The 19,015-nt window shown below is 38.6% G+C and overlaps 2 protein-coding genes across 14 annotated transcripts in view; both read right to left on the minus strand.

Moving 5' to 3' along the window:
• The window catches only part of ICE2 (interactor of little elongation complex ELL subunit 2), a 79,264-nt gene extending 60,471 nt beyond the window's left edge, over positions 1-18,793 (minus strand). For 6 of the 11 annotated variants that reach the window (XM_036303494.1, XM_036303446.1, XM_036303484.1 and 3 more), the window contains exons 1-2: positions 3,077-3,200; positions 2,012-2,136 (exon numbers count right to left, since the gene is read on the minus strand). In XM_036303494.1, the coding sequence (XP_036159387.1) occupies positions 2,012-2,049 (38 nt within the window). In that variant the 5' untranslated portion in view covers positions 2,050-2,136; positions 3,077-3,200. The other 5 variants (XM_036303456.1, XM_036303474.1, XM_036303466.1 and 2 more) reach the window with 5 other exon arrangements.
• Positions 13,273-19,015, minus strand: part of RORA (RAR related orphan receptor A) — a 94,774-nt gene continuing 89,031 nt past the window's right edge. For all 3 annotated transcript variants that reach the window (XM_036303561.1, XM_036303551.1, XM_036303543.1), the window contains exons 9-10: positions 18,681-18,793; positions 13,273-17,677 (exon numbers count right to left, since the gene is read on the minus strand). In XM_036303561.1, the coding sequence (XP_036159454.1) occupies positions 17,513-17,677; positions 18,681-18,793 (278 nt within the window). In that variant the 3' untranslated portion in view covers positions 13,273-17,512. The remainder of the gene's footprint in view (positions 17,678-18,680; positions 18,794-19,015) is intronic.

Below are 19,015 nucleotides of genomic sequence, written 5' to 3' on the forward strand. Positions count from 1 at the left end.
AAGGCTCTAAATCACATTGGGTTTCACAATGTCAATGGTATAGTATAAGAGCATCCATGCTGCTTCTGAACATACACTTTATGGCAAGGAGCATAAACTTGTATACCAAGCATGTCAAACTCAAAGGCTAACACAGGCCAAATAAACAAGGTTTAAGTTTATGTGGGCAGCAAAAAAACAAAAGCTTCAATTTCATAGAAACGTAGGTTTATTTCGATAGAGACATGCTGAATAATACAAAGGGCTGAAATCATTAACATAAAATAGAACATTTTAATAAAAATTAAACATTTTTCTTGAACATTAACTTATCAGACACTGAATAACTGCACAAATTAATAAGCGTAACGCAAATAAACCTATTTTTCTTGTTCTCTGAAAGCGAAATATTTCCTGTTGCGCACACCAAACAAGTCAGTCCAAGACTAATGATGTGGCAATCGGCTGCTAAAATATTCACTGCTAGTATTAGTGGGGAGAAATGGTGCACTTGCACGTAAGGTGCGTAAGGGAAATTAATGCAATACCATTATAGTAATCAGTCCTTAGCGAATGTTGTAGTTCATCATTAATAACTAGAGGCCCAGTGCATAAAATTTGTGCGGGGGGGTGGGGGGGGGTGGTCCCTCAGCCGGGCCTGAACCCTCTCTAATCTGGGACCCCTCAGGGGATGTCTGACTGCCGGTTTAGGCCTGATCCCAGGCAGTAGGAGATCCCTCTTGCAATCCAGGACTGCTGGCTCCTAACCGCTCAACTGCCTGCCTGCCTGCCTGCCTGATCGCCTCTAACCGCCTCTGCCTGCCAGTCTGATCGCCCCTAACCATCTCTGCCTCGGCCTCCACCACAGTGGCTTTGTCCACATGGATGTCCGGAAGACGTCTGGTCTAATTAGCACATTACCCTTTTATTAGTCCAGATTATATAAAACAGGATATTCTAAAAATTAAGTTATGAAATTTTTATTAAAATATTTCTTACATATGTTATATTGGCTGGGCCACAAAAATATTTGTTGTGGACCACGGGCTGCGAGTTTGACATGCTTGGTGTATACCTCTAATTAAATGCCAACTTCTGGCTGGCCCATTCCCAAAATGAAAAATTCTAGCATATTTGCACCATACTCATTTCTTACTGTTTTTAAAGGCATTTATCCAAAAAACTACAATTGAAGTATGAATGGTAAAATGAGAATGTCTTACTTGTTATGCACCAGTGTGGTTTTTATGACTTGTTATGGTACTGTATATTTGCCATCTCATTACATTTTAAGGCTTTTGTATATCATACAAAAACAAAGTCATGGGGCTCAGGGATCGACTGTGAGCTCTTTGGGGGAAGGGAACATTGTTTGCATTAAATAAATACTTATTGAACACGTACTGAAAGCATCTTCTTTAAATCAGGTACTATTTTAGTTATCTTTATAGTGTCTCATAACTTTCATATTCTCCTTGGCTAGCAAACTGTAGATGCTCAGAAAACGTGCGCTAAATTAACCTAAAGCCACACGAGTATTAGTTAGATCTCTGCAAAGCCACTTCCGTTACTTAACTGAGTCCTCTATTTGTGAAGTTCTCATACACTTCTGAAACAGTCTGTGCATTTACATGAGCACTTGATACAGACTCCAACATAACAAAAAGAAGCTTATCTATTCTTAAAGGGGGGGGGGGTCTTTTTCCTACTTGTACAGCAGTGGGCAAGGTCCTTGGACACAAGCAAATTCCAGCATCTCTCCTTCACTAACAGAGCGTCAATAAGTACGCGATGGAATGATACTTGGTAGCGATCTGAGTGCTGAATCGTCACTTTCGGAGAGGAAGTGCCGTCAGCGATACCGCAAACGTGCTCAGGAAGTGCAGATGAGGATGGGATGGATTCTGAGCCACTGAACTTCTATTTTCTTTCTGTTTCCTCCAAAGCTCTGCAGGTCAAAAACCCCCCCTTTCCTAATCTAACCTAGCCCACGTTCATTCTCTTTAGGCGATTACAAACAGAGGCAACTCACCAATTCAGCCTCGGTTCACTCAGCGTGACGGAGCTCATATTCCTAGACTTCTGCGTCACTCCAGCTCACGGTTCTGCTGCCCGTTCGTGCAGGCTCCAGCAGAGGCAGGGTTTCTCCAGAATCACCTGAGGAAAAACAAAAAGGTCAGCACTGAAAGCAGGTGACTGGGGAGACCAGGTGCTGTTACCCCCGCTCCGAACACCTGTCCTGAAACCGACAGGACACCGGCAACAGAATGCAGCGGACAGACCAATGCTTGCAGGGTTCTTGCGGTAGAACAGCAACGACGGTGCGGTCCTTCTCCATTTAACCTGTCCCAGGAATGGCACTCTCGGAGCCCAAACAGAATGGCGTTCTCATGGCCTACCGCCCAGCCCGCAACACCGCATGGCGGGGAGATGTAGGTCTCAGCGCTCCCTCGGCCCCCAGTTGCCGAAGGGAATCCGGCTTCGGGGTCCCCAGCCATGCCCTGCTATGGGTCATCTCGGCAAGCAATGCAGGACGAAAACAACAACAACAAAAAGGCCTGGGGACCAACAATCTTTCCAAGAGAACCTCACTGCTGAGGAGGAGACTGAGGTCCAGGCACCTCGGGTGACATTTCACAGGGTCCCTTTGGGGAATCACCGGGACCGCACGTCGGGCTTGGCCACTCCGTGCTCGGTGCCTCTCCCGTGGCCCTGGGCGGACCGAGCGGGTGTGGACGAGAAACTCACAAACGGAGGAGGCGGTCCCAGGGCACCGGGCAGGCCTCACGGGCTCCCACGGAACCGGCTCCCACGGAACCCACCTCTCACACCTCGACCCAGCGCGAGGCAGGGAGAGAGAGCCAATGCGGGCAAAAGGAATGGCTGCGGGAAAGGGGACTAAAGGACTGAGACGAGAAACAAGGTCTCAGAAGGGCGGGCCAGGGGGAAACTGAGCCGGGCCTGCGCCGCGCCAGAACGGGAGCCGTGCGCCCCGGCCGCGGGGGCCGCCATGTTCCCTCCGCCCGCCCCTCGAGCGCGCGTCTCCCGGGCAGCGCCCTCCGCCCCGCGTCTCCCGGGAAGCAGCCTTTCCGCCCACCTAGCGGTCGCGGCCGCGCCGACCCCGGACCCGGCCGCGTCCCCACTCCACACACTGCCGCGCGCGCCCTGGGAAGCCCTTATTTAAGGAACGTGACCACGCCACCTCGGCCCAGCGTGGTGACGTCACGCGACGCAGAGGGCGGGGCCGTGCGCCGGGAGTCGTTCAGCTGGCAACTGCGGGGCGGGGCTGGCCAGGTGGGCGGGGCTGCGGGTTGCACGTGGTCCTAAGAGGTCCTCCACCTCCCGGAGGATGACAAGTTAGGAGGAGGGCCAGTGGCCAGCACAGCACTGGGGAGGTCCCAGCGGACTCATCTTGTGATCTTAGCCCACTGTCTTCACTTCCCTAACCCTGACATCAGTACGATGGAGAAGCTCAGTAGGGTTTTTGAAAGGATTAAGTAGAATAAGAGATGAACTGTGCTCAGCCACGGTGCCTGGCACATAGTAGTAGCTCCTCCACTCCATGCCCATCCCAGTTTAGATGTCAGTTTCCACCTAGGTTTTTTTTTTTTTTTTTTTTTTCATGCATTAAGGAAAGATTTATTGAGCACTGATAATTTGTGCTTGGTGCTGGGTACATCTAAGACTAAGAACAAATACCAGTTTTTCCAAGGGCTTTGGATGGTTGAGAATCTAAGATATTTACATTATATATTTATAAAACAAAGTAGGAAGGGATAAGCAACATAAGAAAGGTATATAGAAAGATGATGTGAGTACAGAGAGGGAGAAAAGCTACTAGTGAGAGGGACAGAAGACTGCTTCGAATAGCTAAAAACATGTGTGAATACTTATATCTCAGTTACCACATTGGGCACTAAACATGTCAGCTCATTTGAAGATGTTGAAGTATGAAGATGATGGGAAAGGGCATTCTAGACAGAGACCAGCACAGGGAGCTACATAACTGTATTGCATGAACAGAGTCCAGTTTGTGTGCTATCAAGAAACCATGCTCTAAATCTTAGAATGTGTTATGATGTTTAAAGTATGTTAACATAAAAATTATACCTACATTAAAAATATCCCTTGAATGTAACAACTCCGAGGTAGTTTATTTTGCCTGGAATGCAAGGTTTATGAAGACTAGTAGACAAGGATTTGGGAAGATAGGTTGTGATTGGACTACAGAAGATTTTATAAGCCAAAGTACAAATGTTTACTTTATTGTGTAAGAAATAGAATGCTGGGAGAAGAGGGGAGCTTATAGGCAGAAGAATGATTCAATCAGACATACGTTTCAAGAAAGTTTATCTGGCAATTATTATTGAATGAGTTGTAGGGCAGAGGCTGGTTAGGAGACAGTGCTTGTGAATATGTGCAGATCAACCGGTGCAATGATGCCCTGACACTTTGTAGGTAGCAGTTATTATTAGGTGTGATATGGGTGGCCTGTGCTAGGATAGAGATGGACATCCCGGCAATTTGGAGTTAATGTGTTGGGTAGTATCTCATAAAGCATACAGCCAGAGAGAGTTGGGAGTCCTGTCCTAGTCTTCAGCAACTGCTCAAGGACTGCTCCAGAACTCTAAGCACTCTTGTTGCTGGGATGCACCGGCCCACAGTAGTGTGCTGTGGTAACATCACCAGACATGGCCTGTGTTGAGGTTCTAGATTATCATCAGACAGGCTGCTCTGGTTTGGTTTATCTTGAGTTCCAGGGGTTGCAAGATACCACACAGAATCAGATTTCTTAGAGCCAGAAGGAACGTTGGAGATTATCTAGTCCAACTCTCTTGTTTTCCTGGTAAGGAAACTGAGGCTCAGATTGTCAATGACTTTTTCAACATTGCATGATCAGGGATAAAGCTGATACTAAAAAGTCAGATCTCATAACTTTTGCCATTACGATATATTAAATATAAGCATCTCTTTATGCTCTGTATTGTAAACCAGAAGCAGTTTAGTGAAAAGAACATCGATTTTTGGAGTTCAGCATATATGGATTTGATCTCAGTTTCCTATTTATTGGCAGTGTGATCCTCTTTGAGCCCAATTAGAGGAGACAGTATTAGCTCACCTACAGGATTGTAGTGAGGATTAGAAGTAATATGTAAATGAGTAAATATGCCAAAAATAATATGTAAAGAGTAAATGTTAAACAAATAGTAGCTATTAGTATATACTTTTTCTGCTCCCCCCGCCGCCAACCCACAATGCAGTGGAGGTGGCATTGAAAACATATGGTTATAATACAAATAAGAAGTGATGTACACAGACATTATAGACGATTCTATGGGAACACAACGAGGAAGAAACTCTTTTAGACCGAGACACTTTAGAGACCATTTCAGAGAAGTCTGATTTACATTGGGAGTGTCCTGGGTAGAGGAGGGACTGGCATTTTCAGGTGTGAAAAATAACAGAAGTGTGAAACAGCATGTTCTGAGGAAGGGGAAAAGCTACTGCCGTGTGTGTGTGTGTGTGTGTGTGTGTGTGTGTGTGTGTGTGTGTGTGTAGGGGGGAGAATGAAGATCACTGGAGGAGAGGGGCTAGAGAGGGTCTTCATGCCATGCTAGAGAATCTGTGCTTTTGGACTTCATTCCCTGGTAATAAGAAAACCTGTGTGTGTGTGTGTGTGTGTGAGAGAGAGAGAGAGAGAGAGAGAGAGAGAGAGAGAGAGAGAGCACTTTATTGAAGCGTAACCTACCTACCGTAAAACTCACTCATTTTAGTTGTGTTATTCAGTGATTTTTAGTAAGTGTAGGGAGTTTTGCAATGCTCAACATTACCAAGTTTGGAACATTTCCATTGCATTAACTTGGAAAATCATTTGTGCCCATTTACAATTAATTATTCTTCCCACCCTCAACCCCAGGCAAACACTAATCTCCTTTCTATCTCTATAGATTTGCCTTTTTCTGGACATTTCATATAAATCAAATCACATGTAGCCTTTTGCATCTGGATTCTTTTCTTAGCTGAATATTTTTGAGGATCATCCATGTTGTAGCAGTATTAGTAATCATGTAGCTGAATTGTAGCCCATTTGTGGATATGCCTCATTTTGTTTACCCATTTGACAGTTGATAGACATTAGGTGGTTTGTACTTTTTAGCTATTATGAATAATGTTGCTGTGAACATTTGTATACAAGTCTTCATGAACTTTGTGTTTTCATTTCTCTAGGTTAGATACCTAGGAGTGGAATTATATATAAATTTATGTTTAACTTTTTAAGATACTGCCAAACTGTTTTCCAAAGTGACTGTACTCTTTTATTCTTTGGAATTTTAAGCAGAAGAAAGATTTGGTTGTCCATATCTGCTAAACAGGGAAACAACCCCAGAAGTTGAATGAGAAGTCAATTTCAGTTTGAAAGAATTTATAAACAGTAGGTACTTATTTTGAGTTTATAAACATTTCATAGGATCAAAAATTTCAAAAAGAATGCTTACGACTACATGCATCTAGCTAAGTAAGGTTATCATAATTGTTACTAGATGTGTATTTCTTCTTGTGGATGAAACCAAGACAGAGAAATGTGCAAGACCATTTGCATCTCAGCACATCAGTGGTTAGCCTTCCCAGAATACCAGGATGGCTCTATCTTTTCACAGACCTGACATGAGAAGCAGGCCTGCTTCACACCAGTCCATTTGCTCCAAATGCACATTATAAGTACTAATAGAAGTCTAATTTTAAGAGGCTGATCTTGGCCATGAAACAAAGCTTAATAGTAACAGTAGCACTAAGACTTGTGTGGTCAGGTCTTACTGACTAGTCTATGATTACTTCTTTGGCTTTATCTCCAAGAGTTTAATAATAACCTGATTTGTTTTCTTTATCTAATTCTCCCATGAGATCAGTATAAACAAACTATCAGGTGTCCCTCTTATGCTCCTATTGAAGTACCCTTTTGGAAGTGGAGCAAGCTAATCCATGGTGGAGAGGTAAGTGTAAATCATTTTTTATCAGAAGGAGCTTAGGCATGAGTTTGGCCAAAGGCCTAGAGGTGACAGATTTCATATATTCAACTTCACTATTTCCATTTACTCTCAATTTTCCAAGATGCTGGAAGGTGGTGAATATTTATAATTATATGGAATTTGACAGTCCACAAATAGTTCACACGCATTATGTCATTCTCCCCCTTCTCTGAGGCAGTTGGAAATAAAGGCAGGATTCGGGACTGTTTATTACATGAGACAATTTTGGGGATCAAGTCAAATATTTATTTTACTGAATGCAAGAGACACACAGGTATTGTAGTGTGTGTGTGTGTGTGTGTGTGTGTGTGTGTGTGTGTAGGAAAATGCCGACTTAGTTGCCTTTATTCTGATTTCAGAATATTTTATAATTTAAATGTCCTTGATGTTACTTTAAAAATAACTTATAGTGAGGTTTTTGCATTGTTATAAGAGTGTGATACTTAGCTGATATTAAATGTATTGGCTCACTCCTATATCATCTACTCAAGAGGAAGGATGGGGCTGGAGGAGGCAATGCTAGCCCCAGTAAAGAAATATTTTTAGTCTTTGACATCATTAAAATCTTTGGCAGCATTTCTGATGTTATGTTTTAAAGATTTCTAAAGCAAAGATGACAAAGTCCTGTCTGCATCCAGGAGTTCTCCCCCCCTACTCTCAGAGCAGGTGTCACTCGTCAGTCATGACCCTCCTCTGAGACAGGAAGCAGCCTCAGAAGCCTCTATCAGTCAATAGACATTAGCTCACAAGTGAAAACTTCCTTCTTTGCCTTCACTGATCAAAAAGGTAGTTTGATCCTTGTACATGTTTTCTCTCTGCAAAATGGAAATGAATTGTGTTTTTTAAAAAAACACTATACTATAGATTAGTGCATCTCAAGCTTCAGTATGCAAAGCAATCACCTGGGGATCTTGTAAACATGCAGACTCTGATCTGGTAGTTCTGGGGTGGTGCTTGGGACCCTGCATTTCTAATAAGGTCCAGGTCACAGGTGATGCCAGGGTTACTGGTCTGTCCACACACTTTGAGTAGTAAGGTCTACTAGACTGTTCTCTGGAGACAATCTGTAAGCTAGAAAACTATGTATAGTGCAACTCAATAAGCAAAAAAGAAGAAAAACAAGGCAAGTGTTCCATTAGAAGCTGAAGTTTTATTATAGGATAATAGTACATAAAGCACATCTAAAATTGATGTGTTCAATGCACTTTTAATAAAGGTATTGTAATATTAAAGGTACAGTTTCTAAGTACAATATAACAACATTCATATTAGAATGAAAATTGGAGTATTTAAAAGACAACATTAAATCTCTCTTTTTTTACAGCTTGTATTTACAAAATGAATCAAAATATCTTTTTAAATTCAGGACACAATAAAATAACAAACAGCTGGAAATAAGCAGACTACTGTAAGAGTGAAATGAAAAGAAAACCCAATGTATGTGAAAAGTTGGATGATCTTCTAATAAAGATCATTAGCAAAGTTTTAGTACAATACTATTTTTAGGATACCCATAAATGGCTTGCATTTTTAGTGTGGCAGAAAAGGAATTTTTACATACTGTACACAAAACAGACAGATATATTTATAGGTACAGTATTACTGTTTCCAAACTTGCATGTATATTTACAGAAGGCTGAGTTTGTTACTCACGAGTTTTGTGAAATTTGTGTGCTTAATCATCAAGACCTACACACAATTAGAATCAGCATTTCATGTGGTCTTTTTAAATGTGGGTCTAATACTTGGTTGTAGAAGAAAGTGTTAACCATAGGCTTGGCATACTTTATAAATTTACTTTAACAACCCAGAAAAAGAATTTGGATTGGGGCACACTCATTGTTATTTAATAATTATCAAATGCTGGCATGTGCTGGCCATTGTGCAGACACAAAGAAATACAATCTCTATCTCCAGGAAGCGTAGGTTATTGAATGGTGCTTTAAAAAAGAGTTTCCATCTCTTTCTATGTGAAGCAGTAAGGAATGACATGACTTGTAGTAAAAGAGATTTCTCCTTAAACTGTAGCCAATTCACTTTAAAAGGTTAACTATTAGCATTAGCTTTCATTAACCACATGATTGCATTTGTAATTAAGTTAACAGCAACTCTTCCATAAAAATGGAAAATGTCTAAATTGTGGGTAAATATGCAGTGCATGGAAGCCAATAACCATGGCTTGAGAATTTATCACTTTCAATTACAAAAAGTGCAGTAAACAGAAACATTTGCTCTATATTTATAAATTGCTCAAAAATCTTTGCTAAAGATCTTACAAATTCAGTAATATTACAGAACAATTCTAATCAATATTTAATAAGGTTAACTACATCCTTAGTTAGATATTTGATATACTTTGATTTTTAACAATGCCAATAGGTCTTGGGAGAATAGGGGAAAGAGTTTAAACTCATTATTAAATGACTTTTAACATGAAGGTCCTTCGCTCAGTTCATAGAACTGGTCGAGGTCAGAATTAAAATAGAATTTGCTCTATTGGGCCATGTTCTGCCATGACAGTGGATGTCTTCAGACTTCTCATGGTTCAGGTAGGAGGGGAAAGGTTTATTCCGCCATCAAGCCACCAAGGATATTTTATATAAATACCTATTATCTATAATAGGAGCTAAGTACACAACCCTGTCAGTTGTCAATAATATAATTCCTTAGTAAGAAGAAAAAAAAAGGATTACTCCATTAAACTAGAGTGTTTTTTTAGGATCTTGAAGGCCTGGTAAATTATTTTTCAGCTTAGGAGATATTGTAGAAAGCCAAGTAGCAAACATAAAGTCAATGCTAATAAGTTTTCATATATCCATATTTATAAACAAATTCACCCTATTGATGTCAAATATCCATACTAAGGAAGTAATTTTATCCTAATTAAATACACTCTAGAATAATTTATATAATGATAGTACGTATTTAAAGAGAAAAGCATGTCCCAAATCCAGCACTCTGATACAGCTGCCAGTTGGGCATAGGTAGATATATATATATGTATATATATACAAATATATAGTTATACTCAGTGAAATTAACAAGACCCAAAGGTGGTATTGTCTAGGAATAAAAGGGTGTGTGTTTTTTTTGTTCACAAAAGTAACTTATCTAGCACCACACATCAGAAAAACACAAAAATAGCACACTCTAGTTCTAAACAGCTATGTCTAAAATAGATTATATAGTAAAACCAGTATTATACAGCATATTGTGGATTTGATAAACAGATAAATATTTGCACTGAGTAGGCTGTTTATAATATAACATTTTCTTATCTATACAGAATGAAAGCCAAAAAGTTAACTGTATAGAGATGTGCAGAACAACATTAAATATTATGACTCAAAAGCAGGGATGAAGGTAAATTTGAAAGAAGAGTAAGAGAGAAAATGTTTACAGGCCATTACAAGTTCTTAAGTTAACAGTAAATAAGGAATCAATTGCTCGAGTTGAGGAAAGCAGTAAACAAGAGATTGCATTTACATGCAGATGTCTAACATTTGTATTTTTTTAAGTCTATGCACAAAGGTCATTTGTTTTATTGCTTGACATTCAGTTATGGCTAGATATTTAACCTAGTTTTTGTACTTTGGAAACAAGAATATTGTTAAAGGTGCCATAAAAATGGACAACATTGAAAACGGTTTGCAAATAAACCACCTAACACTGCAGTTCTTTATACATATTAAAAGCCTTGTCTGGGGTTTGTCATATGTTAAATATATTTAAACTGGGAAAATATGTTGTAGCTTGAAGCCTCCCATTGGCCCAAACATCCAATACAAAAACACATCTCCACAAAAGGAGCAGGCAGACAATACAGGGACATTTAAAGAAGCAGCCAGCTAATGTCCTAATGTATAAAAATTTACCACTGTTTTATGTGAGATTTCAAACCATTGTGGATAGAAGAGAATTTTTGATTCAGGAAAGTGTGTACAGTACATATGAATTTTTTCATGTGTGCGTGAAATCATATTCACTCTATGCTCAAGAATGGTCTGCATTTACGTATGTAATCTGTTCACCGATGACCAAGTTCCTAGAAACAGTATTCATCCACATTGAAGTGATAATGAATGAGAAAGGAATTACACATGAACGCTGGAGAAATTTTAGTTGCTCGTGGAGAACAACATAATGGCATGTGCAGCATGTCAAAGCTGAGAGCGAGCTACCTTTCATTAGTTCTTAGGAGAAAAATAAGAAGTGTGATACTGCTAGTGTGGTAAACATGCTAAATGTAAACAGCAAACACGGATTTCTCTAGGCATCCATTTAAAATATTCATATTCACTTTCTTAAACAAGACTCCATTTTATGTTTCACTGCTGAAAAAACATTTCTCTTAGGATTCACTATGCTGTCACTCATTTATAAATAAATAAATGACTGGATGTATTTATTGCTTGAAGTTCTGAGGGTTTGTTTAAACATGAAGTCCCTCCTCCACCCCTTTCTACGATATTTCCTTGGTATGAAACCAGGCTTTTAGGTTATGTTTAAAACTGTTCTGAGAGCCCAACAAAACTGATCTCATTTGCACTAGCAAATAAGCAAACGGATCCAGAAGTGAAACCCATTGCTTTGTAAAGCCATTGCTTGCTAGCCTCCTCATCTCTTAAGGATAAACAATCATATAGGAAGGTCTCTTTAATGAAAGCTGGTGGAACTCTTCGCTAATACTAGTGTTTAGGGATAGGATGGTGGACTATTAGCAATAGATCAAGATTTAATGTTCCAGTTGCCTTTCTGGGCACATAATCTCATCCATTGTATAAAGTTGTTTTTATGGGGTTCTGCTGTGTCCTCCCTTTATAAGAAGTGGCAACCAAATGGTATAATATGTAAAATTGTCAATAATGTGTGTATATGCATATATGTATACATATATATGTATGAATATATGTATACATATATGAGAGAGAGATTTCTTCCCATTTCCATGGTATTTATTTTCAAAAATAAGGTAAAAGCTTCCTTTCCATCCAAATGACATAAAGAACATGTGCAAAAAAACATGAAAAGTTTTCCCAAATTATACTCTTGTGTGGTCTTAAAAAAATATCTGAATGTGTATTCCAAGTGTGAAATGGAAAAATCAAAGGCAACAATTACACTGAGGTTCACTGCCTTTATGGAAAGCAATATATTGAAATATGAGACCAAAACTGTATTTCAAAAATGTAAAACGAGACCCTAAAAGCTGGCTCATGCTATTGTTACCAGGTGGGTTTTTATCTTTAAACATTATCTCTTGTATTACTTCGACAGATTAAAAACTACAAATGTGGCCCTAACTGGTGTGGTTCAGTGGGTAGAGTGTCAGCCTACGGACTCAAGGGTCCCAGGTTTGATTCCGGTCAAGGGCATGTACCTTGGTTGTGGGCACATCCCCAGTGGGGAGTGTGCAGGAGGCAGCTGATCAATGTTTCTCTCTCATCGATGTTTCTAACTCTTTATCTCTCTCCCTTCCTCTCTGTAAAAAACCAATAAAATATATATTTTTTTAAAAAAGAAAAAAAAAACTACAAATGTGGAAGTAGGAGACGTGTTACATGAAGGGAGTTTTTTGGTTTGCTTCTAGAGATGAACCCAGTGAAATTAGTAGTTGTTTGCTGCTGTTAGAAAAAACATATTTTACCTTTTACCTCTCTCACTGCACTGATAGGCAGGGCCCTTATCTCATTCGGTTTAAACACTTGTATCCATATTATGTGGAATTTGAAGTAGTTTTTAATATATTGTTGAAGGCTATAAATATTTTTATCATAAATATTTTAACTATTTGAGAAATGGTAAATGGAGTATGCAAGATTGTACTTTGAATGATGCTCTCTGTTGGTGGATGACCTGTTCATTTATCTTTTGAACATACTGGCATAACTTTCCACAGTTCTGGAAGTTATTCAGTGTTTTTAAGTACACAAGACTGAAGAACACACGTTTTGAACTCAACAAAATGAGATGATAGTGACATTTATACACATGCAGTCGGTTCTACACAGTTCACTGTGCCTTGGAGGGATAGCATGATCATTATTATTAATAATAAAAAACACAATTTGTCCCAGTAGTACTGGCCACCCTGTTTTAAGAGTTTTAGAAGATCCCTGAGCACATTGTTTCTGACTCTTAACCCAACTCCAAAATGATAGGGCTTTCTATTTGTTGATATCAAGATGGATTGTCATTCACAGTAAGTCAATCATAAGGTGCTTATTTACCCTTTTTTTTTTTCACCAATCAGCACAAAGAACTGTCAGAAAATAACTTTTTATTATTAGTATCTTAATAGCACTCGAAGGACACATGATTTAAACAATCAATGTTTGAAACAGTGGCTTTAGGATTATTATCTGGCTGCCCCTCAACAATAACAAGTGATTCAGTCGACATTCCTTAGCCAAAAACAAAAAGAAACAACAATAATAACAACTGTACAAATATGTATTTTTCCCTGAGGGATCAAGGTACACCCGCGAGTGCTCTATGTACATATTGCACTAGAGAGGAATGAAGAACATGTGCAAAAAAGCAACGATGAGAGAAGCTTACATCCTACTTAAACCTTTTCGTTAAAGACTCTACTAGGTTGTTTTGCATTTTGGAATGTCGGAACACAAACAGCTATTCCTTAGTCTAAAACTAAAAACACATATTTCTACTATGGCACATTCAATGAAATAAAAAGTTTTCCAAAGACAGATAGACAAATTCCATCAAGAAAATAATACAAAGTTTGTTTGTTTGTATTTTTTTTTTAGAAAATTACATTACTTTCTTTCTTTGTTTCACATTACAAAATCTTTTTTTTTCTTTACACAAATCACATTTTATTGCAGGAATATTTCAAGTGCCATCAAATATTTATAGAAGGGTTAAAAAAATAGAAGTCTCTCTAAAGTGGTCCAGACAAGGCTTTGTATAGAATAAATCTTTTTATTCCCATCTTCTAGTTTTTTGATTTAAGTATTTTGAATACATTTTCTTTTCCATTGACACGTAGTAGCCTAGAAGCAGTCTGACACACGCAGGTCATACACAAAAACCACACACACACACACACACACGCACACACACACACTCACTCCCTCCTCACTTGACCCTCAGCCCACCCCTATACGCTCACAGACATCTGGGTATCCACACTATAAAGAACAACCAAACTTAGAAGCAGTGTCTTAAGTTATGTTTTCCATAAGTTAGGAAGGGTGAATTAGGATGCTGAAGACTTAAAAAAAAAATCCATAGCTTTAACGTAAATTAGGATGCTGAACACTTAAAAAAAATCCATAGCTTTAACACAATTTGCAAACTGTCCCAAAAAAGCACTTTCATCTGCACTTTTGATTTCATTGTGACCAAGGCCAGTTTCTTCACAATGGAATGCAACCATTTGGACACCGTTGTAACCGATGATATTGGGACTTTGTACAAAAGCCTCATTTAGTTGATGTAAAACATGCTGGGATGACAATGACGTGATTCCAATAATCAAAGGACTATTTAAGTTTAGGGAGCTTTATAAGAACTATTACAAATAATTTTCTGTATCACCAAATATTTTGTATCATCACACAGGTGTTTCTATAATAAGGAAGAAAATGAAAATGCAAAGTTTTTCACATCCTTTTCTATACGTCATATTTTGTCAGCTGAATTTATTGTTTAACTTCGGATCCCAACTTTGATCCAAATAATAGTCAGTTGTTCCCTCCTGCCACCGAGCATGCCTCTGCTATCTTGTTCCTACCCTACAGAAGTAATTTGCTTTTCTTTCTCAAAGATCTCGTAGCAGCATCATGCCAATGTATCTCGGCTTACTCTGAGAGCGCTGTCACCATGGTGTGACTATTACTGTGATTAGAGCATTTTTTTTTTTTTTTTTTTTGCATTAGGTACATGCAAAATCCTTTCTGGGAAAAAGAATTTCTTTTAAGTTCAACATTATGTTCTCTCTCACCCCTAGAGAAATTCAATGAACTCTTTTCATTTCATAAATGGACACTGGAATTAGGTTTAGTTGCTCTTTAATGCGCTAGCACCTGAGGCTGGTCATATTCAGAAAGCTTTGGTTAAAAAGAAGTTAATATATTTTAATAAAACCATCCCCAAATTTAGTGAATCAGAACGACAGAAAACAAAGGAAACAAAACCAAACCAAAATAAAAATACACCATTTCTCCCCAAAGGAGAAACAATAGGAGAAACACGGACAAATAAATAACTGAACTAAGCTTGGTACTTTTTTCAGAGTATAAATACTATTGCTCTTTAAAGGAACTATGCTTATTTAAATTAAAAATTTGCTTTAACCCCTCCTGCCCAAATATAAATACTATATGCTTATAGTTAACCTCTCTATATAAACACTCATAAAGTTTTATATGCTTGTAAGAAATTTAAGTAAATAATACTCTTGTCTTCTATTTATGGTTAAACCCTTACTATATTTTTTTTGGGGAAAAAGTTAGATGTCATTTAGGCTTCATACACACTTTTGTGTGAATAATTCCTTCTCCTTTTCCAAGTCCCTCAGGAAGCAAGTCGGGAAGTCAGAGGAGGTCTGAGCAGAGTGGAGAGCTCTGGGAAGCCTGCACTGGGATCCGGCCTGACACCAGAGCCACAGTCCCCACAGGAGAGTCGGGCGGGCCCAGGTGGTCCAGGAGACACTTTCTCCACTATAAAGGGCTTCTAGGAAACTCACACCTTAGCACTACGGGAGGATGACTTCTTTACTGAACAAACGTGGCCTTTGATGTCAGACCAGAAGTTTGACTCCTCCCCCGAGTGGGACTGAAATCATCATCTCAATGCCTACCATCCCAAAGGTCACTTATTGTTAAAATATGCTCACTTGTGTGTCAGACAGTTCCTTCCCCCTTCCCCCACTGGGAATTATTTTTAAAAATCCATGAAATTAAAAAAAACACAACCCTCACTCTATCTCACCTGAACACTAAAACCAAGCAATCTTCTAAATATTTAATGAAATAAATTATAGTCCACAGTTTTCTAGCGACGATAAATACAAAAGTACATGTTTGCAGTTAGCACTGACTTCACTTTAAAGGCTTAAAATATTTAATATTTAAATAACAGAAACTAATTCAACATGGTATGCCTCCCTCACCCTCTCATTCATTGTCTATGAAATATGGAGAGCAACGTTCTAGAATTGTAGCATCTAGAGGCAGCTAGTCTAGAAATAGTTCACTCTGAGATCAACCCTTACAGTTCCTAGATTACACCAAGAACATAAACTTTCACAGAGTAAATGCTTTATGTCCTCATGTGAGGAGTGTGCGTTTGCTCCACATATAAATCTTTGGGTCCTTCTTATAATCAAAGCTAGATTCCAATAAACTATTCTGGTTACTGATTTGTTCTCAAAGCATACGAACTCCAAGTTGAGGCTGAGTCTATATAACTACTGAATTGTATAAAACGAGCCTCCTCTCCCCTGCCTCCTTTAGGTGGCATTTACAAAAGCTTTTTAAAAAATAATATTCATGATGGTATAAGTCCACAGCACCAATCAACCATTCAACTTTGTATGAAGCATAAACACATCTATCCTTAAACTTACCCAAATGCAAGGTGTAATTTAGGGAGAGTTCAGTTTCTAATTCCAAATTCACACGTAAAAAAATAATAATCCAACATCGTGATTTCTAGATATGACCAGCCAGTCTTTTGAAAGTAATTTTGTAAACAGCAGCATAAATACCTCCCGACGTACCTTCCAAGCCTTCTCAGTAAAACTTGTGTTTCTGGTGCACATGCGACACGACAGTGAACACGCTAGCATTTAATTTAAAGAAAAAGGTGCAAAATGAAAGTGCCTTATCAATTCAACAGGAAAAGCTACACCAGTAACTACATTTTATATTAATTAAAACAATATATAAACAATATCTCTTTTAGCTATATATAGTCTTCATGCCCATTTACCCTGTAATATATTATAATGCTATTGTTGCTAGTGCTATGGACCCTTTACGTGCCATCCTGCTGACTGGCAATAATCGGTGAAAAAAAAATAAAAACTTCCTTCATGAGACAAAGAGCAAGTTGTGCAAAGTAATGCTGCAACCTCCGCTATGCACACCGGTCACCGATTATTGCTGGACTCTCTTGTTACTAACAGATTGGTGACTCTGCAGAAAGTCTGTGGGCAGTGAGCTACAAGAAAAGGAAATCTTCCAACTTTAGTACCCTCCTTCTGTTGTAAACAGAGGTCAATGATCAAGAAGTCGAGACAGAAAAAGGGTCCATATCTGTAGGCATAATGGAAATCATATGCATGAGAAAAACAAGTTCAACTTTTATTTGTTTTCATTGTTTCCCCTCCTTTGCCTGACCCCGATCACCAAAAGATGTGCAGTGTGTTGGCGCTCCAGGTCTGTGCAGGGCCATATAAAGTGTCTCGGTTAATATTTTTTGTTTGTTTTTCATGTTTGTACTTCAGACATTCTAGAAGCGCTTAGGTGATACATTTACCCATCAATTTGCATTGCTGGCTCAAATTCTGAAGTGAACAACTCCTTGTATAATGGAGGAAAATGAAGTCGCACAATGTCTGGATATATTGCTTTAAATGCCATTAGCTTTTCTGTATGTCGTCCACATAAGGCTCTTAATGTAGACACCTTGCATATTAACTGTAAGGTGGAAGAAAGGACATGTTGTCAGGGGAGAACAGACGTGAGAATCAAAATTCAGGGAATCTGGATGATCTTTACAACACTGTTTATCATGGCGAAACACACTTAAAGCAACTTAAATGTCTAGTAATAGAGGATTGGTAAAAATAAATGGGGATACAGCTATATCATAGAATACCAGGCATACATTAAACTCTAATGACAATGAGTTTCTTCTCGAGAAAGAGTATCAAAAACAAAGCAACAATTAACCCCCAATTTTCGCTCTCTGACCTAACCTAGTTATCAGGAGAACATAGAAAAAAAATAAATAAACAGGAAAAAGAAACACTTTCAAATCATCCTCTGGAACAATAAAACACATTAAAAAATCTAAGAAGGGGCTGATTTTTCTAAGACCAAATACATACTCCTGGCTCTAGCACTGAAGAATATTAGCAGATTTTAATTTGACATCCTAATTATGCTTTTATTGTAAAATATCATAATTAGCAAAAATGAAACTTTATGCTTTGAATACAAGGTAGTAATGGTAAATTGATGAAGAAAATAAAAAAAGTCATTTATTGTTGATGATTGATGAATTTAATGGAAATTGAACTAATATCAGAATATAAGGTTATCCTGGTTAATTGTTTTAGTGCTTCATAATTTTCTCTTCCAACATTCAAAAATTCTATCAATGCAAAACATTAACTCTGCTTTGTGTTCAACTTTGATGGACTAGGAAGAGGATTTCCAGAATGTATTAATTGTTAAAAAAAAAATTCTACTACATTATTTCCCTATTACTGTAGGGCACTTTATAAGCAATGATGATAAATAGAATTTAACCAGAAGTTTGGCCCAACAGAACTCTTTTGAAATGGAGATATTTATTCCTTTCAGTGGCCTGTTGCTTACTGATACTTTTGGGGGCTGGTCAGATGACCTACAAGGGCGCTTGGTATGTGGCAAGGGGTAATTCAAGCTATGTCAACTGGAAACCGCTGGTTCTCACCTTTGTTAGTATTCCGTCTTCTCGGTGATTCTTCTGTAGGACGTGTTGAAGAGCTAGCTGAATTTTCTGTTGCAGTTTTTCAATTTTTACCTTTTCCTGCAGCCATGAGCGATCTAAACATGAGAAATGATAGCCCTTAGTGTTCCTCCAACATGGTGACAGGTACCCAACTCCTCCTGACTCTTAGACGCAGAGTATCATACCACAAACCAGAGTTAGAGACTAGCAGGCCAGTTTCACTATTCTTTCAAAATATATTCCTAAGGGAGTGGGAAACTGATCTATGACAGGTATAAAGGGTATTAAACATTTCCATTCTTACTGGTATTTAAAGG

Source organism: Myotis myotis, unplaced genomic scaffold, assembly GCF_014108235.1.
Source record: "Myotis myotis isolate mMyoMyo1 unplaced genomic scaffold, mMyoMyo1.p scaffold_m19_p_1, whole genome shotgun sequence".
Lineage (NCBI taxonomy): Eukaryota > Metazoa > Chordata > Mammalia > Chiroptera > Vespertilionidae > Myotis > Myotis myotis.